General features: G+C 43.1%; 2 protein-coding genes across 32 annotated transcripts in view; one reads left to right on the top strand and one right to left on the bottom strand.

The window, feature by feature from the left end:
- ARPP21 (cAMP regulated phosphoprotein 21) overlaps window positions 1–24390 on the bottom strand; it is a 256531-nt gene that overhangs the window by 1216 nt on the left and 230925 nt on the right. For all 21 annotated transcript variants that reach the window (XM_079947781.1, XM_079947782.1, XM_079947784.1 and 18 more), the window contains one exon: window positions 1726–1877. In XM_079947781.1, coding sequence (XP_079803907.1) covers window positions 1726–1877 — 152 coding nt within the window. The remainder of the gene's footprint in view (window positions 1–1725; window positions 1878–24390) is intronic.
- LOC307199768 (uncharacterized protein) overlaps window positions 1–24390 on the top strand; it is a 101002-nt gene that overhangs the window by 60249 nt on the left and 16363 nt on the right. For 2 of the 11 annotated variants that reach the window (XR_013832167.1, XR_013832168.1), the window contains 2 exons: window positions 18083–18191; window positions 22728–22799. The exons of 3 other annotated variants lie outside the window; for them this stretch is intronic. Coding sequence is in view for 1 of the 8 variants with exons in the window: in XM_079947799.1 (XP_079803925.1) it covers window positions 18083–18191 (109 nt within the window). In the remaining 7 variants the exon portion in view is untranslated. Of the gene's footprint in view, window positions 1–13674; window positions 14929–18082; window positions 18192–22727; window positions 23381–24390 lie in introns of those variants that run through there. 6 more of the 11 variants (XR_013832166.1, XM_079947799.1, XR_013832169.1 and 3 more) reach the window with 5 other exon arrangements.

Below are 24390 nucleotides of genomic sequence, written 5' to 3'. Positions count from 1 at the left end.
GGAAAAGACTTTCATTCACTTAGAATATGGCTTTAAAATCAGAATACTGGACTAGACATCAGTTTAGTGAGCTGGTAAAGGTAAAGGGGACCCCTGACTATTAGGTCCAGTCGTGGCTGACTCTGGGGCTGCGTCGCTCATCTCGCTTTATTGGCCAAGGGAGCCGGCGTACAGCTTTCGGGTCATGTGGCCAGCATGACTAAGCCGCTTCTGGTGAACCAGAGCAGCGCACGGAAAAGCCTTTTACCTTTCTGCTGGAGCGGTACCTATTTATCTACTTGCACTTTGACATGCTTTCGAACTGCTTGGTTGGCAGGAGCTGGGACCGAGCAATGGGAGCTCACCCTGTCACGGGGATTCGAACCGCCGACCTTCTGATCAGCAAGTCCTAGGCTCTGTGGTTTAACCCACAGCGCTACCTGCGTCCCTAGTGAACTGGTAGAGTGTTCTAAATGGAATTGGTGCAGTTCTCTCATTGGATGAGAAAGAGCCACACAGGTGATGGTTCTACACTTATGGATTTGTCTTGAATTTTATTGTTTAGGAGATCAGGAAACAAGATCCTCACCCTACTGAGTGTTAGCATAGACACAAATGAACCATTTAGGTTCTACTTTACAAATTGTGCAATATTTTCCACCTCTGACTTCCGAAACAAGTGTCTGGGGAGGTGGGATATTGCTTGAACAGGAGATGCTGTTTTGTTGGCAGTGTGACACAAAAGCAAAACTGTAAAAGCAGAATATCACACCGCTATGTTTTAGTGGAGTTCTCAAATGCAGAATCAACAAATTCCTTTTCAATACCTCAGTCTCCGTTATTCTGAACTTGAGAGGGGTCCAGGAAACATGCGGAGCCCAGAGAATTAAATCATGTTCTGACTTCTTCTGACATTTAAATGATAAAAAATATCAGATCCTAAATGGAGAATGCCTAACCTCCATTACCCCACGCCCTTGTCTTTTTACTGCTTGTGTAGATTGACATTATTAACAGCAGGGCTGTTTTTCCCCACCATACAATGAAAAATGAAAGGAGGAGGCGCTGGTGGTTCTGTATCTCAAATGTGACACAAGGGCAAGAAAGGTGTTTTATCTGATGGAATGAACTTTTGTAGCTCCCAGTCAAAACGCAGAATGGAAATGTGGCATTGACAGAATGGCTTGAAATAGGGCTGATAAGATAAATGGCCCTCAAATGTTGGTATTAAAGCCGCCAGTCAGATAACAAATACTTTTTACACATCATTTGAAAATTACAATTAGATTCATTGGGCTCTAAACCAGTTTTAAACAAGGGGTAAAGGGCAGGTATTTTGCTGCTTTCCCACTTTCAGAAAAGATAATATTTGGTTAAGTTAAAGTTAAATGAACTAAGTTGAGTGGCAAATGTGAAACTAATTAGAAACACAGTTCTTGTTCTGTACTGCAATAATTTTATTAAGCATATTTCAATATTTGTAATAGCATGTTTTTATGTGTATGTTTTGTGTCAATTTTGCTGTTATTTCCTCTTGTAACAACAGGAAAAAATTATACAGATCAATTGGATTTCCAATTTATTACTTGAAGGAATTGTACGGTGGTGGTGATTTTTACTCCCAAATTTTCAGCTTCAAATAATTTTATGTAGGGACACATATGGACTTCTTATGGAATGGCAGTAGCCTTTATTTTAGCAATCCACATGCCCCAAATGAAGACATTTGATATAGATGCTTTGTACCTGATACGACGACATGGTGGGGTATTGGACCATCATGCCTTGCACCTGATTTCCCTGTTGATTATTCATTATGTTCTGACTTTGGGCAGGCTGTTGCATTCCCATGAGTCCTTGGAACCCTTGTTGTTGATTAGGTAAGACAGACTGGTAACCTGAAAAACAGAAACGACAATACATAGTTTCAGATGAGAGTTGCACTTCAGGAAAGGCGAACCTAGTTTGCAAAATAGGCTCTCATACTTCTTTCCCAGGTCCTGCAATGTCAGGGGAAAAGAAACCTATTAAAGGGGGAGAAAATAGCCATCAGCCAAAGATAACTCAACAGCCAGTGTACAGTCTTTGCTCTATTGCAGGCATGGCCAAACTTGGCCCTCCAGATGTTTTGGGAACACAACTCCCATCATCCCTAGCTGACAGGATCAGTGGCCAGGAATGATGGGATTTGTAGTCCCAAAACATCTGGAGGGCCAAGTTTGGCCATGCCTGCTCTATTGGGTTCCTTCCTTTCTTGTGAGAGCCAGTGTGGTGTAGTGGTTAAGAGCGGTAGTCTCATAATCTGGGGAACTGGGTTTGATTCCCCGCTCCTCCACATGCAGCTGCTGGGTGACCTTGGGCCAGTCACACTTCTCCGAAGTCTCTCAGCCCCACTCACCTCACAGAGTGCTTGTTGTGGGGGAGGAAGGGAAAGGAGAATGTTAGCTGCTTTGAGACTCCTTCGGGTAGTGATAAAGTGGGATATCAAATCCAAACTCCTGTTCTTCTTCTTGTGGAAGACTGATAATATGCCTAGGAGAAACTTACATTTTAAGTTGAAGCAGGGATTCCTTCAGGACAGGAGATGTAGTTACTCACTTAGAAAAATGTATCTGGGTCATAATTTTAGGCTTTGGATTTCATCTTTGTGCATTATATTGTGGTATTATTATTTGTAGTGTATTTTGTGTTTTCTTGAATATTCCTTGTTTGAGATGTGCATTTTTAAAAATGAAAATCACCAAGAGAAAGAATGAGGCAGATAAAGAAAGAAAATGATTAGGCAGAAAAACAACAGTTGAAGTGACACTTCTGTTCTAGATGCAGACTTTTCAATTGAATTGTCAATCAGGGTGAGGTTATTTTGGGGTGGGGGAAAGTGACCTTACAATATCAATCAGAGATATATTTTTTAATATGAGGCAATCCAGTACTCCCAGCCAGATGTGCTGTACATACACAAGTCTTCAGAGAAAAGTTATTAGCTCTCAGTGGAGTGACATTTGCAGTGATTTTGTTTGCTTTCTATTTCCTCGCACAATGGAGAGATGCCTAGCAGATGATCGCCGAGTCGTGAGGTATATTGAACAACTACTCATGAATAGAAATTGGGCCGCCATGACACTCATATACTTTCACATGGAAATTGCTTGCTGAAGAAACTCTTATTTGCCTGAAGTGAGCTTATTCTCTGAGTGCCACCACAAAGTTGATAGAATGGCACTGTGCATAATTGAAAACAAAAAGAGGCTGAGAGAGAGAGACCATCACATATTAAATGATGAGCAGTGCTTATGTGAAAAAGCTGTCCTTGGTTCTCTGGCTACCTATTTTAGAAAATGGCAGTATCCAGATTTAAATAATCTTCCCACCTCTCATTCATGTGCATACTTCCACAGCGCTCCTGTATTTAAACAATACAATGGGATACCTTTCTTGGACCTGAGCCATGTCCCTGCATCATATTTTGGGAAGATGTATCTATTTAACTCAATCGTAATCTTTAATGTCACCACAATGTTTCGCTTGTGGCGCACGGTAACATGGGTGTTGGTGTTTTCTTATGTATGAAGGGTAATGTGTGGTTGGATTATATGAGAGCATATGGAATGGTGTATAGAAAATCCTGATTTAAGATGGTCTTCTGCAATGGTGTGCAGTGAATTTTTTCATAGGAGAATAGTTAGGGACAGAGGCCCCAGCTTGCGAGGGCAATGGGAGGGGGGGGGCCCACACACACATGAGCATCATGCTTCCCTCCCTAAGTTGGGCAGAAGCTTCTTGGGCTTTGGAGGTGACAGGCTTTAATACTCTAAATTTACCAGGGACATTTAGGGGACTAGTCCACTGACCGCACGCCACTAGCCTTTAGATACATTCCAGCTTGGTACATATTCATTCTAAACACCTGTGCACATAATTTGTTTCAGTGCCACTATGGCCACTTTGGGATGTAACACTAAGCCAAACTAACTATGCTGCAACTATGATGTAGAATGGAAGGCGAGGGGCCCTGAATTTTGGCACTACACAGGGTGCCACTGAAGTGTGAGACCCCAAGGTTCACCACTACACTGGGCTGAGTATAGAAGAAAGATGAAGTTGGAACTAGGACAGTTCACCACCAGTTACAGCCTTAAGAACATTCTTTGCTTGCCACAAAGTATATTACTGATGCCATTTAGGAGGCAGGAGCACAAGCCAATCGGAACTGCATTTGAACCACACTGGTTCTTCTGCACCAGAGGTCGGCAAGGTTTGCCTCACCTGGGCCCGTTCACTCCAGCAGAGATATCTCCATGGGCCGGAGTGTGTGTGTGTGTGTGTGTGTGTGTGTGTGTGTGTGAGCACGTGTGCCCATGATTTCCAGTGCCACGGAAGCGAGTCCCCACGCAGCGCTGGTTTAGTGAAATGTGCGGGGACTCGCCGAGCGGGCGGCTTAGTTCAGGGGCCGGTTAAACAACCCCCGTGGGCTGCTTGTGCCCTGTGGACTTTAGGTTGCTGACCCCTGTTCTGCGTGCTCAACCCTGCATGCCGTTGTGGCTTCCTATTTTTAGGTAGCAGGTAGCCTAGATATCAAGGGACACGGGTGGCGCTGTGGGTTAAACCACAGAGCCTAGGACTTGCCGATCAAAAAGTTGGCGGTTCAAATCCCCTTGACGGGGTGACATCCCGTTGCTCGGTCCCTGCTCCTGCCAACTAGTAGTTCGAAAGCACGTCAAAGTGCAAGTAGATAAATAGGTACCGCTCCGACGGGAAGGTAAACAGCATTTCCGTGCGCTGCTCTGCTTTGCCAGAAGCAGCTTAGTCCTGCTGGCCACATGACCCTGAAGCTGTATGCCGGCTCCCTCGGCCAATAAAGCGAGATGAGCACTGCAACCCCAGAGTCGGTTACGACTGGACCTAATGGTCAGGGGTCCCTTTACCTTTAGCCTAGATATTAGTATGGTAAGGAAAGGACAGGGGCAAAATGGAAAGGCAGGATGAAACTTATTCAAAGTACTTGTACGTTTCAGGAAAAACTAGCAGGGTATAGTGGAAGAAGCAGAAGTATGAAACAGGTTTTCCTCCATGCTTTCGCTGTTCCTCATTAGCTTTCATACTACATCTAGTGTACTCCTTGAAAGCCTCTTTACTATCCCCCGAGAACATACATACAGGGCTTATTTTCCAACGGCAGCACACATCAGATGAACCACCCTATTACCGCAAGCTCTGGGGCCTCTTTACTGCAATTATATCATCCTCCATGTTATATCTGCTACAAAGACAGGGTGTCTCCCCCCCTTAATCAGGGCAAACATGAGACACATTGTTAAATGGCCGGAGAAATGAGCCGTGCATGGATTTTCAATGAGTGCCTCCGAGGAAAAAGGGAGCATTGGATTTTCCGTGTAAATGGAAGAGGCTGTCATCTTATTGTGGTAATTCTCTGAACTTTTATGATCCGTATCACTATGCAGACAGTCAGAAAATTTAAAGCATCCCCCGAGGGAGAGTTGCTGTATGAAAGGCTCACCACTGTTTTAATTTCTTAATGAGCCTATGGTGCTTAAAAGACGAAGCACAGCAGTTGCACACCTCTGCCAGCCATGTAACCCAGGAGCGTAATTAAAATAGGTTTGCTGCTTTCATTATCTCAATCTAGATCCTTTTGCAAATAACAAGTCTATTTTGGAAGGGCCAGGCCCCCCTTCCTCTTCTAGATTTAGCTTTGGAGGCAAATGTCAGCCCAAAATCCCAGGCCTGAATTCTGCTTTCCTTTAAGATAAAGGATTTTACTGGCCTTTGCAGACTAGCAGACTTAGCTTTGACTTTAGCCCTGGGGCAGATTCTGAGGCTTTTTAATCTATTCATATAAATGTCCATGCCACAAAACAGTAAAATCCCGCTCCCTCAAGTCTAAGTGGCTTAGGAAAAGATAACCCATTGTCAAGAGTGATTTACAAATTTTAGTACCATGCTGTCATCATGGCCTTCAGAAATACTCAACAAGTACCGAAGCATTGCAGGGCCTCTGGTTTCTTCCACTTACAAGTGCCCACCACACAAGCCTCGCATAAGTCATTCTATACAAATGTGCTATATTTGTAAATGGGCTGCCAGGCTCTAAGACACGTACGGACAGTCTTGCCTAACATATCCCTAATTATATTGCTAGTTTTCCTTCCTTGGAACAAGCCATGGGGCCATGAACACCATGAACAGAGGGATGCCTTCTTAGCCCCCTTTTGCCAGAAAACTACCAAAGTATTGCTCCAGGCACATGTGATCCAGATTATGACGATATCATTGGGATGTTCTCAAACTGCACTGTATATACATGTTACAGATACTATTTTAGGTCCTTCTGACAGTAGCCATATGGCAAAACCCATTTTCACTAGGATTTGTTTAATACACAAAACAAGACACACACAGCCTTCAGTGCTCAAAACATTGTAAAGGTTGCTTCTCTAAGAGAAGGGGGGGGGACTTTAGGCCTGGGGGTCAAATGCAGCCCCCTGCGCGCACGCTCTCTCTCTCTCTTTCTCTCTCTCTCTCTCTCTCTCAAAATAATTTTTATTATAGAATCATAGAATCATAGAGTTGGAAGAGACCACAAGGGCCATCGAGTCCAACCCCCTGCCAAGCAGGAAACACCATCAGAGCACTCCTGACATATGGTTGTCAAGCCTCTGCTTAAAGACCTCCAAAGAAGGAGACTCTACCACACTCCTTGGCAGCAAATTCCACTGTCAAACAGCTCTTACTGTCAGGAAGTTCTTCCTAATGTTTAGGTGGAATCTTCTTTCTTGTAGTTTGGAACCATTGCTCCGTGTCCGCTTCTCTGGAGCAGCAGAAAACAATCTTTCTCCCTCCTCTATGTGACATCCTTTTATATATTTGAACATGGCTATCATATCACCCCTTAACCTCCTCTTCTCCAGGCTAAACATGCCCAGCTCCCTTAGCCGTTCCTCATAAGGCATCGTTTGCAGGCCTTTGACCATTTTGGTTGCCCTCCTCTGGACACGTTCCAGTTTGTCAGTGTCCTTCTTGAACTGTGGTGCCCAGAACTGGACACAGTACTCCAGGTGAGGTCTGACCAGAGCAGAATACAGTGGCACTATTACTTCCCTTGATCTAGATGCTATACTCCTATTGATGCAGCCCAGAATTGCATTGGCTTTTTTCTCTCTCTTTTTTAAATAATTTTTATTAACCGGCCAATCAAATCAAATTAAATCACATCACATAAATTCCGAATTACAAAGCCAAATTTTAAATTTTTTTGGGGGGACCCATATTTCAAGATCCGAAGGGGGATTCTGATCATCTTCTTGCTACTGCGTTAATGTCCAAATCAATCCAAATCAGTCAAACAGAGTTCATAATTCTATCCAGTCTTATCTTGCTGTTTCCACATCACATCTTGTTCATATATTTTCTCTTTTTTCTTTATGATCTCTTCTGATAGTCTCCTTAAGCCGATAAACACCAATAATAATCCTGTGTGAATTTTCCATTCTTCCAATCCTCAAATCGAGATGGTTTCCATATATCATCACCTTCATAGATAACAGCGCTCTTTCCATCATTAATTACAGAACTGTCATTCCTAAGTCTCACTGAGGAGTTTCACCCACAATATAAAAACAGCTCTATTTCTCTATTTCTCCTCTCAGACTCAAGTCCTCCGACAGAACTTCCCAATATGGCGACGGCATTTTTAACTGCGTCATTCCAAAGCTCTTATACATTCCACGGTCTTCTTAAAACATGCTTTGGTTTGAAAGTTTATCTCCACACAGCCTTAAATCCTCAGCTTAAGTCCTTAAAACGACAATTCTGACTCGTGAGGGGAGGGGATTCTTGTTTAATAACATAAGGAAAGAAAGGAAAGTTTTCCCCCCTCCCCCATCAGTCATTTGCCATACCGTATCTTGGCATATCTTCTCATGTTTTATTCTTGTCTTGTTTTATCTTCTGTTAGCAGTCTTTACTCCCCCTCCTTCCTTGAGATATGTGCATTCCTTCATCCAAATTGTTTCTTTTGAAGTTCTTGCAGCTAGTGGCGCGGATCAGGGACGGCGTCCAGGAGTGCTGGAATCCCACAGGAGGGCTTTGTGCCTAGTGCCCCCATCCCCACAAATTCGGGGGTGGTATAGGGCACAGCAGGCAAGGGCAGTCCCACCCCCATCCTTGGGGGGGGGAAGGGAGGCTACTTACTCCCATCATAGCCTCCAAATTACCTTGTGTGGGTCGGAGAGATGTTATTGTCAGCCATCTTCCGATGCGCCCCCTAGTGCCCCCCCCCGCTCTCTCTCACCAGTGTTGTATTTATGGTGTCTGCTGCCCCGGGCAGAAGAAATCTGCCATTGCCCCACCTTCAATAATAAAACATGCATGTGAATATAGGAAGCTGCGATCATACATCCCTCCATTTTCAGCTCTGCAGGGTTTACATCATGAGTAAAGCATACTTCCCAGAGGACACAGCACCAAACACATGCATTACAACCCCATCGCGGCAGCAAGAGGGTGGGACACAAGCAAAGGTGCAGAGGACGAAAAAGCCCTTCTTAGCAGGAACAGCCTATGTGTGTGGAAGGAAGGCTCAGTGAAAAGCTTGCTTTTGCAGTGAAGATGGATGAGTGCGAGGAGAGCAGCAGAGGTGCACAAGAGAATGTGGAAAGAAGTAGCAGCGATACCTTTTCTGAACACAACTCCCCTCCCTTCTATCTCCGGCTTTGCCAGTGTGCTTTCTCATTCTCTGCCTCAGAGAGGTTCTGCTGAACATGGCCCAGCTCCTCTTTCAGAGTGGGGGCAGGAACTGTCCTTGGCTGGTGCAGCAACCCATGAGACCATTCTGGCAGCAGCTGGTTCCGGGGCCTCGTCCGAACTTTTTGGGGGACACACTGACTCCTAAAATTACCTGCCCAGGGCAACTGCCCAGTTTGCACTCCCCTAATTACGTCTTTAGGGACGTGGGTGGTGCTGTGGGTTAAACCACAGAGCCTAGGGCTTGCTGATCAGAAGTTTGGCGGTTTGAATCCCTGTGACGGGGTGAGCTCCTGTTGCTCGGTCCCTGCTCCTGCCAACCTAGCAGTTTGAAAGCACGTCAAAGTGCAAGTAGATAAATAGTTACCGCTCCGGCGGGAAGGTAAACGGCATTTCCGTGCGCTGCTCTGCTTTGCCAGAAGCAGCTTAGTCCTGCTGGCCACATGACCCAGAAGCACTATGCTGGCTCCCTCGGCCAATAAAGCGAGATGAGCACCGCAACCCCAGAGTCGGTCACGACTGGTCCTAATGGTCAGGGTTCCCTTTACCTTTGTTTCTAGGCCTCATGCCCTCCACAGGCCACAGGTACATATTCCAGAGTGCTTTGCACTCTGAGTGTTTTTGCCTGCTGAAATGTGTACTTGAACTGACGGTGTTTCTTGTTTGCCTGGGTGGGATGATGGAGAAACTAGCATTTACATCCATTGTCCTGCCCACTCTTGCCTCTGGCCTCCCCCATCATTAAGACCCTGTTGCCTAGAAGGGAATGTGGTCCTCCAACAAATAAAGGCCCCCCCAGCACTGCTCTAAGACTTCTCTAAGCATAATCTACATATACACAGTTGAATAAACACATTTAACCAGCTAATTGTCTGGTTTATCCACATACAGTGCAATCTTATACATGTCCACTTCAATGTGGATTCTTTCCCGCCTGCCTTCTGTGTAATGTCTTATTTTATTGCAAGATAGAGGACAGGGACTTTCTTTTGTGATTTGTAAGCTGCTCTGGTCGACTTTTCTTTTTGGGGGATGGAGAGCAGGATTAAAATAAACTTTCTTCAATTACTCAACTAATTGTGCCTACTCCCAAGGAAGTAGTGCAGGATTGCAGCCTTAATGTGTTTAGTCACAGCGCAAACGGCAGTGTGTGTTAATGGATGCCACCTTTGAGATTCTTGCTTGGCTAAAGATTTATTATTTGGCTTGGGGATACTCACTACTTTTCAGTTTCTGTCGTTCAATGGTAAAGCAAGAATAATGAGCCACTTAATAGTGTCATGATTGCGCGATTAAACAAGGCTTGTGAAACACCTAGCACAGATTTTTAAAACTAGTACATTAACATTATATACATATACCATCAGAGTAGATTTACAGTAGAGAGTGGCAACAGCACTGAGAGATCTTGAATTCATTTTTCACACCCTCAAATGCCAAAGAACTTCAGTCCTGATAGTCCCAAAGAGATAATATGTACAATGTGACATTAACAACAATACACACTACACTAGAAGAGATGTTTTAGAATTAGTATGATTTCTAAAATTGAAAAAGGTCTTTGGCATTTCCCAAGATTATGATTCAGGAACCTCCAGGTATGTACTAGAGTCATCACCATATCCAAATATTCATATTTTTGAAAAGGAGGTTTTAAGGAATATTGCATCTGGCAATTTGTACATTAAAAGCAACATTGGCATTGGAAGCACTGAAAAATAATTCCAATATTGTGATTAAACCCACAGACAAAGGAGGAGCTGCATATAGTTATTTTGGAATAGAGGGGATTATTTGAAGGGAGTATAAAGACAATTCAATGATTCTTCCTGCTACATGCATATTAAGCATAATTCTACAGAAGACATAAGGATTATTATTAAACTACTGCTACTGGTAAAAGAGGCAGAAGCTTTCAGATATATAAATAAGATGCACAGTATTTAAGTAGATGGTTCCAGTTTGTTACGTATTACCAAAGATACAAAAAATACTCCCTACTCCTATACCTTGGTTCCAGTTTGGATTTGTAAAACTCCTCTCCAGCTAGTTTCTTCTGCAAGGTTCCAGATGCATATTTACAAAGAGAAACATGTGTTTGCAGCCTTGCAGGGGAAAACCAACACAGGCCAGGGAGATATAGAATAGGGAAAATGATCAGCATGAAAAGGACCAGGCACAACTACTTCTTTTCTACTCAAAAGTTATTCTTTAAAAGTAAACACCTGCTGCCATGACTGCTACATACAGTGAGGGGGGGGAAGTATTTGATCCCTTGCTAAATTTGCCCGTTTGCCCTCTGACGAAGAAATGACCAGTCCATATTTTAATGGTAGGTTTGTTGTATCTGTGAGAGACAGAATAACAACAGGAAAAAACCCAGAAACCCAGAAGACAAAAGTCAGAGATTGATGTGCATTATAATGAGTGAAATAAGTATTTGATCCCCTATCAACCAGCCAGATGTCAGGCTACCTGGTATCTTCACTGTATGTAACGAGCTGAGATTAGAAGCACCTGCTGTAAGGGAGACGTCTTACCTGTAATCCCAGCTCGTTACAGTACCTGTACAAAAAACACCTGTCGACAGAAGCAATCAATCCAGCAGATTCAAAACTAGCCACCATGACCAAGATCAAAGAGCTGTCCAAGGATGTCAGGGACAAGATTGCACAAGACTGGACTGGGCTACAAGACTATTGCGAAGGAGCTTGGTGAGAAGGTAACAACAGTTGGTGCAATAATTCGCAAATGGAAGAAACACAAAATAACTGTCAACCTCTGGGGCTCCATGCAAGATCTCATCTCGTGGAGTTGCAATAATCAGGAGAACGGTGTTGAAGCAGCCCAGAACTACATGGGGAAACTTGTCAACGATCTCAGGGCAGCTGGGACCATAGTCACCATGAAAACAGTTGGTAACACACTACGCCATGAAGGACTGAGATCTTCAGAGCCAGCAAGGTCCCCTTGCTCAAGACAGCACATGTACAGGCCTGTCTGCAGTTTGCCAATGCATATCTGAATGACCCAGAGGAGAAGTGGGTGAAAGTGTTGTGGTCAGATGAGACCAAAACCGAGCTCTTTGGCATCAACTCAACTCACCATGTTTTAGAGGAGGAGGAATGCTGCCTATGACCCCAAGAACACCATCCCCACTGTTAAACATGGAGGGGGAAATATTATGCTTTGAGGGTGTTTTTCTGCTAAGGGGACAGGACACCTTCACCGCATTGAAGGGATGATGGACGGGAACATCTTGGGTGAGCACCTCCTTCCCTCAGCCAGGGCATTGAAAATGGGTCGAGGGTGGGTATTCCAGCATGACAATGACCCAAAACACACGGTCTAGGCAACAAACAGGTGGCTCAAGAAGAAGCACATTAAGGTCCTGGAGTGGCCTAGCCAGTCTCCAGACCTTAATCCCACTGAAAATCTGTGGAGGGAGCTGAAGGTTCGAGTAGCTACATATCAGCCTTGAAATCTTACTGACTTGGAGAGGATCTGCAAAGAGGAGTCGGACAAAATACCTCCTGAGATGTGTGCAAACCTGGTGGCCACCTACAAGAAACGTCTGACCTCTGTAATTGCCAACAAGGGTTTTGCCACCAAGTACTAAGTCATCTTTTGCAAAGGGATCAAATACTTATTTCACTCATTATAATGCACATCGATCTCTGACTTTTGTCTTCTGGGTTTCTGGGGTTTTTCCTGTTGTTATTCTGTCTTCTCACAGCTACAATAAACCTACCATTAAAATTATGGACTGGTCATTTCTTCGTCAGAGGGCAAACGGGCAAATTTAGCAAGGGATCAAATACTTCCCTCCCCTCACTGTACATTTATATGCAGCATGCAATTTCCTGAGCTGCTCAATCAAAATACAAAGCCTGGGAAGGTCTTTGTTTACTTCAATGGGAAAATTCCCTTTATCTTAAAATATACCACACCCCTGCAGTGAAGCTTGCCATTAATGCAGGATTTGGCTAATTTTCTCTGGTGCTAATGATATCAGTATTCTCTCAAATTGCGGAAGATCAAAACACTCTTAAGCCGGTGGCACTCTTCTTAGTTTCACTGAACATAGCAAGTGTGGCAAATAGTCTTAGAATTATTATGTCAAAGATTCCTCTATTTAGCTAGAGCTGCACAAGAGCAGAGCTTTGAACTAGTATCCTCTGTAGATTATTATTGTTGGTATATTATCTCCTAATGCTATTGATTTTAAAATGCCCTTTAGTTCTGGTATAGAAATCCCAACCTCCCAAGACTTGTTTTCAGCTAAGCAGCGGTATATTTATAGTAACACTGTCACTAAAAGGGCTCTGTTCATCTGCACTTACTGAACCCAACATGCAACTACATCATTCTAGGGGGATGTAAGCTTACTTGTGTATTGCTGCAGTGCTTCCAACTGAGAAAACTCCTTTCTGCTAACCACAACAATACACTAAAGTGGTGATCGCAAAATTAAGTATAGTAGTCTTAAAACATGCTGCATGTTTTGGCCATGTAGTCTCGAATGTTTGCAAAAGAAGGCCTTCATAATCCCGGCCTCCTCCCCCTAGTGAAATTTTGTCTCTTTCGCAATTTAAACCAGGACCACTAACAGGGCCCCCAGACTCTTAGCTTTATTTAATTTTTTAAAGTACATCAACCGGGACACTTTTAAAGAAAGTTATAAAACAAAACAAGACAATTCTGAGGCTTTGGCACTTGGCCAGGGAGGCAGCAGCACTCCTAAATACAGTACAGGTAACCGCTTTTCCTGTTGCTAAGCAAGAAGAGGAAGGAATTTTGAACATCCCCATCTGGGACTTAGGAGGAGGCTAGAACAGCAGAAAAAGCAAAAGCAGCTGGACATAGGAGGAGAGCGGAGTTTGCTTGTTTATATACTTTCCTTATGTCCACAGTATTTCATTCAATCTGCAGGTGGGATGCCTGTACAGAATTAGACACAACTGGCTGGCTTTGTTTCAGTGGGCAATAAGTCCTTTGAAACTAATGGTGCGTTCTTCCTACTGGAGAAAAAAAAATGGCAATATTGCAGTGTATCTTTTCTCAATTATCCATTTCCCCCCACCAGCCACTACTGGTCTGCTATTTATTAATATACAGTAACCATAAATAAAAAAACCTGGTAACCTTAATTACACAGTAATTTCGCTCCACCTCCGTCTCTTCAGCAGGGCATGAATAAAATATTTTGGTCATGCTAACTCATCAAACTATCATTCAAACAAAAACATACACTGTTGTATGGTAAACTAGTTTTAATTAGTCTTAATTTCACTCTTAATTTCTACCAACAGAAAAAGCCAAAACAAAAAGTGCTTGTGGTATGTGTCCATGATTTGCGTAATAAAAACATATATATTTGAAACCAATTTTTTTTAAAATTAAGGTAGGTTGGCATTTTGGCTTATTTTCTTTTCTCACTCCAAGGGAACAGTAGGTAAGGTCAATCCTGTAGCTTATGTGAGGAAATTGAATGAGAGATGGCTCCTAGGAGATGTGGCATTATTAACAAGAACACAAAACAGGGCACAGCTGAACAATTTAAAGATAAATGATCACACTTGGGTTTGGGTTTTTTTGCCATCAGAATAGGGAACGCGAGAGAGCTTTCATTTGACACAATTGTATCTGAGTAGGTATTTAAATGGGAAAGAAATGAATGGAGAAATGTGGATTCAAGCAAGCTAGGGAACCACTTCCCCAGCACAAGAAAGCACCTCGTCTGTTCTTTTTCTCATACAAAAAAGCACTTCCAAAACACAGTGCAGCTTTGAGAATGTCTTGATATTGAAAAATGGTTTCCTATTGAAATCCAACCTTGCGCCTGCTGTTTCTGGGCTTTATGCTCCTTCAGGTACCCTTCTGTTTTTATGCTTCAAAATACCCCTTGCGTTTTCAAACACACTTTTTTTTATTAAGTTAAATATTAAGGGTACCTTTTATATAGCATGAAACTCAAGGCAGCCACAGAATTCTGAAAAGAAACATTCATTTTTGTTTCTTTTTAAAAAATGAGCCTTTCTGGGGCTGTGACCGTAAGGCGAAGCAACTGCAATTATTTTCGCTTGCAACATTCTAAATCGGGCTTCAATTATAGCAGTATACAGGTAATTTAGGCAAATCGGCTTGTCTAGAGTCCTGGAAACTATCTGTAGCCCTAAACCTGGCACAAATGCATTGCGTGGACAGGCGGAGTCCCCAGATCCCGAGTGGTCCCCCCCGTCATGTGGAATAACGACTCTAGACAACGTGCTATGGGATTAAATTGGCCACAACTTTATTAAATTTCAAATGTGGGTAGACCTTGGCTCAGGCATTGGGCGTTCTCCCTCCCTAGTCCCCAGCCGGGGACCTAGGGAGCATCAGGGTTATCCAGTGTGTGTGGGGGGGATGGGCCGGCTCTGGAGAACATATGTTCAAGCAGAGATGGCCGCCCCCGTTACGCCGCCGCAGGGGAGAGCAATGACGACCTTTCGGCGTACGGCCAAAGCCTCCCTTCAAAAACCCCTTTAACGGGGAACCCTGGTATCGCCGCCGCAAAGAGGAAGATGGACTAAAGGATTCCGCCCAAGGCCTGATACCGCCAAAGTTGTGACGTTTTGCTACGGGAAAGGCGAAACCTGCCAATGCAGGGAAATTCCTTTCCGGCCCTTTAACAGCGACCTTATCGTAGCAGCGCCCGCATACCTGTGGAGAAATGTTAACCTGCAAAACCTATGAAGAAAAGATAACCTGCAAAAGAAGGCATTAACTGAGGGTGGGTAGGGTGGGAGAAGCTCTGGAGCCAAGTGAGGATTAACAATTAAGATCCACCCTCTATTGTGTGGGCAGGTAATCCCTCCTCCCCCCACCTGGCCTGGTTTCCCTGGCAACGCTTCCCCCAGGTGGGATTGGACAACTCACTGGGGTAGGCGGGGACCTCCAGGTATCCCACCTGAGGGAAGGCAAAGCCTATGCTGATGGGGCCACTCCAGATCCAGGGCTGCACGCGTCCCCGCAAAGGGCGCCCCCCGTTTTAAGTGGGGAGCGGTCATTGCGTTTTTATGCTTCAAAATACCCCTTGCGTTTTCAAACACACTTTTTTTTATTAAGTTAAATATTAAGGGTACCTTTTATATAGCATGAAACTCAAGGCAGCCACAGAATTCTGAAAAGAAACATTCATTTTTGTTTCTTTTTAAAAAATGAGCCTTTCTGGGGCTGTGACCGTAAGGCGAAGCAACTGCAATTATTTTCGCTTGCAACATTCTAAATCGGGCTTCAATTATAGCAGTATACAGGTAATTTAGGCAAATCGGCTTGTCTAGAGTCCTGGAAACTATCTGTAGCCCTAAACCTGGCACAAATGCATTACCAGTGCAATCCATGCGTGAATATCGGAACTAAATGAGTACAACATTCCATGTCAACTTGGAATAAGTCAACCAACTTAGGAGTAAGCACAATGAAGCTCAGAGGAACTGACTTCCAAGCAAACATCTACATGGGAACAATGAAAGCTAGTGAGAGCACTGTTCCATCTGACTCAGTATTGTCTACACAGACTGGTAGCAGCTCTGCAGAGTCTGAGGTAGGAAACATTTGCCAGCTCCACCAGGAGATGAACCTCAAAATGTTTGCATACAGACCAGATGCTCTAGCACTGAGCCACAGCCCTTGAACACTGCCTAGGCAGACGTTTTCAGTATTCTGAAATCCTTGGATTTCATAAGAGACAAAAGCGTCACCCAGCCAATAAATGACACAAGAACAGAGTGAAAGAAAAAAAAAAAACATTTCATGCTGCTGAGCTCACTAACGCCAAAGGACAGTCTGCGGCTTTGTGGAGTATAGCATCTAGATCAAGGGAAGTAATAGTGCCACTGTATTCTGCTCTGGTCAGACCTCACCTGGAGTACTGTCTCCAGTTCTGGGCACCACAGTTCAAGAAGGACACTGACAAACTGGAACGTGTCCAGAGGAGGGCAACCAAAATGGTCAAAGGCCTGGAAACGATGCCTTATGAGGAACGACTGAGGGAGCTGGGCATGTTGAGCCTGGAGAAGAGGAGGTTAAGGGGGGATATTATAGCCATGTTCAAATATATAAAAGGATGTCACATAGAGGAGGGAGAAAGGTTGTTTTCTGCTGCTCCAGAGAAGCGGACACGGAGCAATGGTTCCAAACTACAAGAAAGAAGATTCCACCTAAATATTAGGAAGAACTTCCTGACAGTAAGAGCTGTTTGACAGTGGAATTTGCTGCCAAGGAGTGTGGTGGAGTCTCCTTCTTTGGAGGTCTTTAAGCAGAGGCTTGACAACCATATGTCAGGAGTGCTCTGATGGTGCTTCCTGCTTGGCAGGGGGTTGGACTCGATGGCCCTTGTGGTCTCTTCCAACTCTATGATTCTATGATTCTATTCTATGAGATGAGGGGTAATAAAGATGTTTCAACCAAAGCCAGCATTATGAGAAAGAAAAACAATTTTGCATTGTTGGCAAATGCAGTCTCTATAAGCTATGTCCCCAAAATATGATATCTGATTTTAAACTTTTATTTAACTCAAGTTTATCATCAGAGGAAGACTTGACAGTGGGCAAATGTCTATGCATTTGGGGGCGAGGGAGAGAGGTCTTTGCAACCACATTTGAAGAATACATTCATGAGGGGGCAGCTTATGGATTTGTTTTATTCTTGTTCATGCTTTTATTGTGTATTTTGTGTTTTTATGCTGCGAACCACCCCATGGTAGGCAGGGAAGAGGCAGCAGCATGCTTTTCTCTTAAAACAATCTACTGATCACATGAGGCTGTCCAGAATTTATTAGAACACACACTAACTGATTACATTTAAATACAAGGTACTCAAATTGTCAGTATGGTTCTCCTTATCTGGGTTGGGATCGTGGACTGGGGGCTTTAGCACTTTGCCCTCCGTGGTGGTCTTGCTTCTGACCAGGTGTGGGGTGGGCACACCTGTAATTTACATTGTGATGAAGTCTCCCATTTGCCTCAATGGGAGGTTTCCATCCTCTATGCACAGGACCCCCAATCTAAATCTGGATAACAGTGGTGGGCAATGGGTTCAAGTACCTTGTCCCTCCTCCCCACTAGACTTCATGTCTCTGCGCCCTGGATCAGTTATTTTCACAATCAAGTCAATGGTGGCAGATATGATCTGGCATTGGTGGTGATGGGGAAACAGTACAACATTTTTGCCGTTTTAAGGATATTTATTTTACCGGAACTGACTTGTTTGTATGCACAGGCTTTCTCTCTTTTCCCCTTCGATTCCTGCAGGACCTCACTTTTCCTTACCTCCTGTCATTCAACTTTCTGTTCAGCTGCTTGGGGACCATTCTGAACATTGAAAAGCACATTGGAGCTGCAAGAGGAAATGGGAATGAGCTCTTCCAACTTCTCCCTTCCCATACCTTTATCTACTTTTCAAAGGTAAAAGGAGCCCTGATCATTAGGTCCAGTCGTGGCCAACTCTGGGGTTGTGGCGCTCATCTCGCTATATTGGCCGAGGGAGCCAGCGCACAGCTTCCGGGTCATGTGGCCAGCATGACTAAGCCGCTTCTGGCGAACCAGAGCAGCACACGGAAATGCCATTTACCTTCCTGCTGGAGCTGTACCTATTTATCTACTTGCACTTTGTGCTTTCGAACTGCTGGGTTGGCAAGAGCAGGGACCGAGCAACGGGAGCTCACCCTGTCGCAGGGATTCGAACCACTGACTTTCTGATCGGCAAGTCCTAGGCTCTGTGGTTTAACCCACAGCGCCACCCGCGTCCGACTTTTTCAAAGGTAACCACCCTAATAACACCACAAAGTGGACAACAAGGGGTGCTCTCAAATGTCCTCAAGGCCACTTGTGCACACCATGTTGCTGACCCAGTGGAATGGACTTACAAGGACCTGCTTGGCTTTGGTAAAACCATTTGTGAAACTAAGCAATGGGAGAGTCCAGTCATTTATATCTTGGCTTCTGACCAGGGCTGTCTTAAGCATATCTGGCGCCGTGGTGCAAAGCTCACTCCCCCATTTCCCAGAGCTTTTTAGGCATGGTGGAGGCAGGCGAGGGCAGCGAGCTGATGCCAGGAGGCACCGCATTTAGCCTCCGCCTCTTCCCTGGCGACCTACAGAACTTGGCACCCCGGCGCCACTAGCCTCTATGGGTAAGACTGCTTCTGGCCACACATACAGATCCTTCACAACTCCCTTTATGCAAGCAGGAATACCATGAAGTCTCCCATTAACAATAGTTTTTTTGTTTCGTCTGAACTGGAAAATTGTGGTTAACAGCTTCATGATATTAAACCAACTTAAAACCATGGTTTAATATTCTGGGTCTGTTCTAAAGCTGTTAGCCATAGTTTATCAGTATCAGATGGAATAGGAAACTATATTTAATGGGAGACCTCCTGGGAGGAAGCAAAGAGGGTGAATGAATGGCTAAAAGGCTTGTCCATATTTTGGCTTACTGAGATATGATTATTTAGACAAAGTCAATGAATTTATTCCTCTGCAAAAACTAACGGCCTTGGTCCAGTATACCTGAAGGAGCTTCTCCATCCCCATCATTCAGTCCGGACGCTGAGGTCCAGCGCCGAGGGCCTTCTGGCGGTTCCCTCATTGCGAGAAGCAAAGCTACAGGGAGCCAGGCAGAGGGCCTTCTTGGTAGTGGCGCCCGCCCTGTGGAACGCCCTTCCAGCAGATGTCAAAGCGATAAACAACTACCTGACATTCAGAAGACATCTTAAGGCAGCTGTGTTTAGGGAAGTTTTTAACGTGTGATATTTTGCTGTATTTTTGGTTTTTATGGAAGCCGCCCAGAGTGGCTGGGGAGGCCCAGCCAGGTGGGGTATAAATAATTTTTTTATTATTATTATTATTATTATTATTATTATTATTATTATTATTTTATTATTATTATTATTATTATTATTATTATTATTATTATTATTATTAAAAGCACTTAAAATAGCTATCCGCACAAAAAAAGCACTTTGGTTTTTTAGGAGGGTGGTGGTATGTGATTATATTAATTCATCCAAAGCTTGGACAGCATTTGCAGAAAGATCAGCTCCCACCAAGATCCACCAAACAACAAATCACCACTACAATATGTAATTAAAAGTAACAAATGTTTTTCCTAATGACAAGGAAATGTAATATGCAGAATAAAATGTTCCTTATGGTTTTAGCTATTGTCCTATTTTGGTGATTAATGTTACTTATTAAAACAAAAGGATATGGCAATTTAATCCTCAAGTTAAGATATATATTCCTAGCAAATATATCATTCCTAACTTCAAAAGCTGCCTTCTTTAGAGCTTGTTTCTTCAATATCTCACTCTCACAAAAACCTCTGCAAAAGTGTAAGCAAATTAGGCTGCAAGTAATGAACAAATAAATATTCCATAAGGATTTTAGCAAGGCTTTTGTTTTGTATATAGCAATGGTAATGTTTAAAGGGGGAAAAGATAAATCTAATGTTTAATCATTGGAAATGTCTAGAATGTAGCAAAGCTCTTGAATTGGAAACCAATAATATTCATAATGAATGGATGCTTAGTACCTCAAAGAGCTCATTTGCTCTTTGTCCACATGCCTTGACTTAAGCATGGCTTTCTTTCCTTAACCACAGTTAAGCACTGTTTGCGTGAGGTGTTGCTGAGCTAATTCCCATCATCCTTGACCATTGGCCATGTTGTCTGGGGCTGATGGGACTTGGAGTAGAGCAACAACTGCAGGAAATCACGTTGGCTACCCCTGATTTAGCACATTTATACCTCATTTTCCTTCCACCACAAAATGAAAGGCAACTTCTATGTGGTTCTCATATGGTCTCCCATTAAGGAATTGGCCAGTCGCAGACCTGCTTATCTTTAGCGAAGTGTCTGTGTTATAGACTCTCAGATCATACCCTGCTTATTGAAAGAGAAAGACACTTTTATCCCCTGTATGGTATCTAACTAATTTTGTTTGTGTAGCAATTTACAGCATAGGAGTTGTTAGGGGTTAGTTAGTAGGAAGATGGGTAATGTTTCCTGGCATCGCCTTCTCCAGCAAAGAACGATGCATATAAGCCTCAGATTCTAAATGAAAATACAGTCTGCAACATAAACTATTTAAGAGGATGAAAATGAACACATTAAAAACAAGCTTCAACCACTTTTATAGTCAACTGATAAAAATAAAACCCTAATTACGACTATAAAACAAACCCCACAAATGGGCCTTTTTTATTCTGAAGCAAACTTTCCATCTTAAAATGAAATAATAAAAGAAGTCATCAGAATGCGCTTTGCATAATTTCATGTTATGATGCATTACAATTTGCACAAATAAAAGTCCCGACAGGCACCCCAAAGCAGGAAGATAACATATTGTCCCGGCAAGTGATCAAAATGCTGACATTGACAGCTGTGATTTATTGAGGCAATTCAAAGACACTTTGAAAGTATATTAGCTTTGCCTCTGCCCACAAAGGACACATTTCAGCAGGGTAGACCACTCCAATGATAAATGACGTACCAGGACCCAGTGAAGGCAATTGCCACATCAGATGCCCAAAGGCCCCAAATTACTGCGATAATGTGGTTTTCATGATAATCCCTCACATTTGGTGGCATCCGGAATAAGTGAAGAATAATCTTTGCTGTGCTTTGAAGGCGGGAAAGGAAGATAACATTATGACAGTGACTGTGCCTCTGTAGTCACATTTTCACATTTACAATGGCTTGCAAATGGCATCTGGAATTAAACATGACCTCTGAGGTCACAGGCGGTGCCCTGTCTTTGAAACTAAAAAGAAAGCACTACAGTAATCAGATCTTAAAAGCATAAGGATACAGAATGCCACCAAAGGAAAATCTGCCCTGATGTGCCATTCAGGAGAACGAACAAATTGAGCTTTATGTATGAAGGCAACTGTGATGTGCCATAGTTTTAAAAAAAGACTAAGGTTGCAATCCTGTACCCACTTCTCTGTATGTAAATCCCATGGAATGGGACATGTATAGGATTGTGCTGTAATAGTAAAATCTCCAATTAATATACTCAAGAACAAGGCAAGTGGGTATAAGATCACGAAATACCATATTTTTCGCTCTATAACACGCACCAGACCATAAGACGCACGTAGTTTTTAGAGGAGGAAAACAAGAAAAAAAATATTCTAAACAAAATAGTGGATATGTTTTTTGTGGTTCATGCTGTGGCCACAGACATGTGATCTGACAGTGAGTTTGGAGTAGCCCAATGCAAAAATCCTGAGGATCCATGTGGATCTATGCTTTGTAACCACGGAGGAGGGAAGGAAGGGGAACCATAGATCCTCTGCTCACGACTGCAGCAGATCCCCCCCCCCGCCACCCGCAGGCATTCGCTCCATAACACGCACAGACATTTCCCCTTACTTTCTAGGAGGAAAAAAGTGAGTGTTATGGTGCAAAAAATACGGTAATTCATTTGCCGATTTTGGAACTGATCATCTACAGTATTCCGAGAAGAACTGAGCCAGATTTACACCTCAATATTACATAGGACTATGTGGAAGTATACATAGTTAAACACAACTAAGCTCAACGAAAGCATGCTCAGAATTGCAACTATAGTTTCATATCATTTCAGTTCCATTGTCAAATTATTTTATGGATCTAATTTAACGATTAGGTAAATAGGAACATAATACCAATGACATTGCTTGCTTTCAAGCTGCATTTATTTCATGCTGCAAAGCATCTTTTAGGTTTTAGATGCATTTGCAGGAATTTAACCGAGTACATATAAAGTGTAATTTTAACAGACTTTTTATTGCTAGCTAATGAAAACTGGATGCATTCAGCATTATTTTAAGCTCAGTGCAGCGTGAAAAGAATTACTTTAATATACCATTATTGTGATGAACTTACAACAGCTTTTAGAAAAGAAAATACAGTAGTACAGCATGTAAATGGACATGCATTTTCTGGTTTCCCAGGGCAAAATGAAGGGCCACTTTTTGTACCCAAGTACAGATGTCAGTGTCTGAAATGCACAGGCATTGTAACAGGTATTAAAGAGGTATGTGTGTGTGTTTTAAATTCATATTTTTCTTTCAAAATTAACAAAAATTGGACCTCAGTTCTTTCAAACATAGTTGAAACATGCACACACCCTTCAGATCTGTGAATTTATGAACAGATGGCAGCAATGATTTAACTCTTTTCAGGTTTTTAAAAAACCCGTAATTACAAAACATAGGGCATGTTTCCTATAGATGTATCAAAACTGTGCTGCTGTTACCATGATATTTTCAAAATGACAATTAGACATAAAAACCTAGGAGGAATGTTCCGTTAGTTCTTTTGCTCAGTTCCCCCATTTAATACACAATTTAACAATGTGAAGCACCTCTTATTTATACTGCTTTATTATACTATTATTATTTCTTACTGTTGGGGAAAAATATATATCACTTTGGGGGATTTGCTCCAAAAGTTTTGAGGAGCATAGCCTAAACTGAGTATTATAGGACTGTACATCAGTCATTGTTGAGCTTCATGTAACAACCATTGACAACCTTCACATTTCCCCCCTTTCAGCTCAAAGTAATGTATGCTAAAACTGATATTCTAATTCTACTGTTGCAAAAATGTACAGTGGTGCCCCGCAAGACGAATGCCTCGCAAGACGGAAAACCCGCTAGACGAAAGAGTTTTCCGTTTTGGAGGTGTTTCGCAAAACGAATTTCCTATGGGCTTGCTTCGCAAGACGAAAATGTCTTGCGAGTTCCTGCGGGGTTTTTTCCCCTTCCCCCCTTTTTCTAAGCCGCTAAGCTGCTTATCTGCTTATCCGCTAAGCCGATAAGCCGCTAAAAGCCGCTAATCCGCTAATAGCGCTAATCCGTCAATGGGCTTGCTTCGCAAGACGAAAAAAACCGCTAGACGAAGAGACTCGCGGAACGGATTAATTTCGTCTTGCGACGCACCACTGTACTCCTATACTGAAGAGTTGTTAGGAATCCAGTTTTAGAGGGAATAACATGTGGAACCACCCAGATCCACTTTCAAACTCCATTTTCCCTGGTTCTTGGCACCACTGGATGCTATGGTGAATTTAGATCCATTTTAGATCAAACTGGAGCCTGGACATTCTGGACTCCAGGATCCCAAAGCATTTCAGAGTTCAATACATCTCTAACTGGGGTAATAAACCTGGCTGCAATCTAAGTTGCTGGATTTTAGACAGCACTCTTACATCCAATGACTGAAAAGTTATGAGCCCAGCTCCTCCTTTCATACACAACAGTGGAAACGAACCCACATGCTGAAGATACAGAGACAATGCAGGACTGCCTAAGCACAATAAAGCTCACAGAATTTGCCCCTTGTTCCAATGGGCTTCCATCAAGGTTTTCCAAAACTAGTAATCACACCAAAGTGACAAACTAGGAGCAAATACTTCTGAATCAAGTCATAATGCTAACAATCAATTCCAGGGGATACTTCCTGCCTCCAAAAACATACAGAATGTTTTTAGGCTCTTACCCAGTGCACAGAGCCAAAGTAGAGAAAAAGCTTTTCTTGGGGTCTACTTGCCTTTGGGGCATGTACTGGTAAGTAAACAGCTGCAAAATGGCAAGACTTGACCTGAAATCCTAT

Source organism: Podarcis cretensis (genome assembly GCF_951804945.1).
Source record: "Podarcis cretensis genome assembly, chromosome: 12".
In the NCBI taxonomy this organism is placed as follows: Eukaryota; Metazoa; Chordata; class Lepidosauria; order Squamata; family Lacertidae; genus Podarcis; species Podarcis cretensis.
Note: the sequence above shows the minus strand (reverse complement) of the source record. Positions and strands in the feature narration are given on the sequence as shown.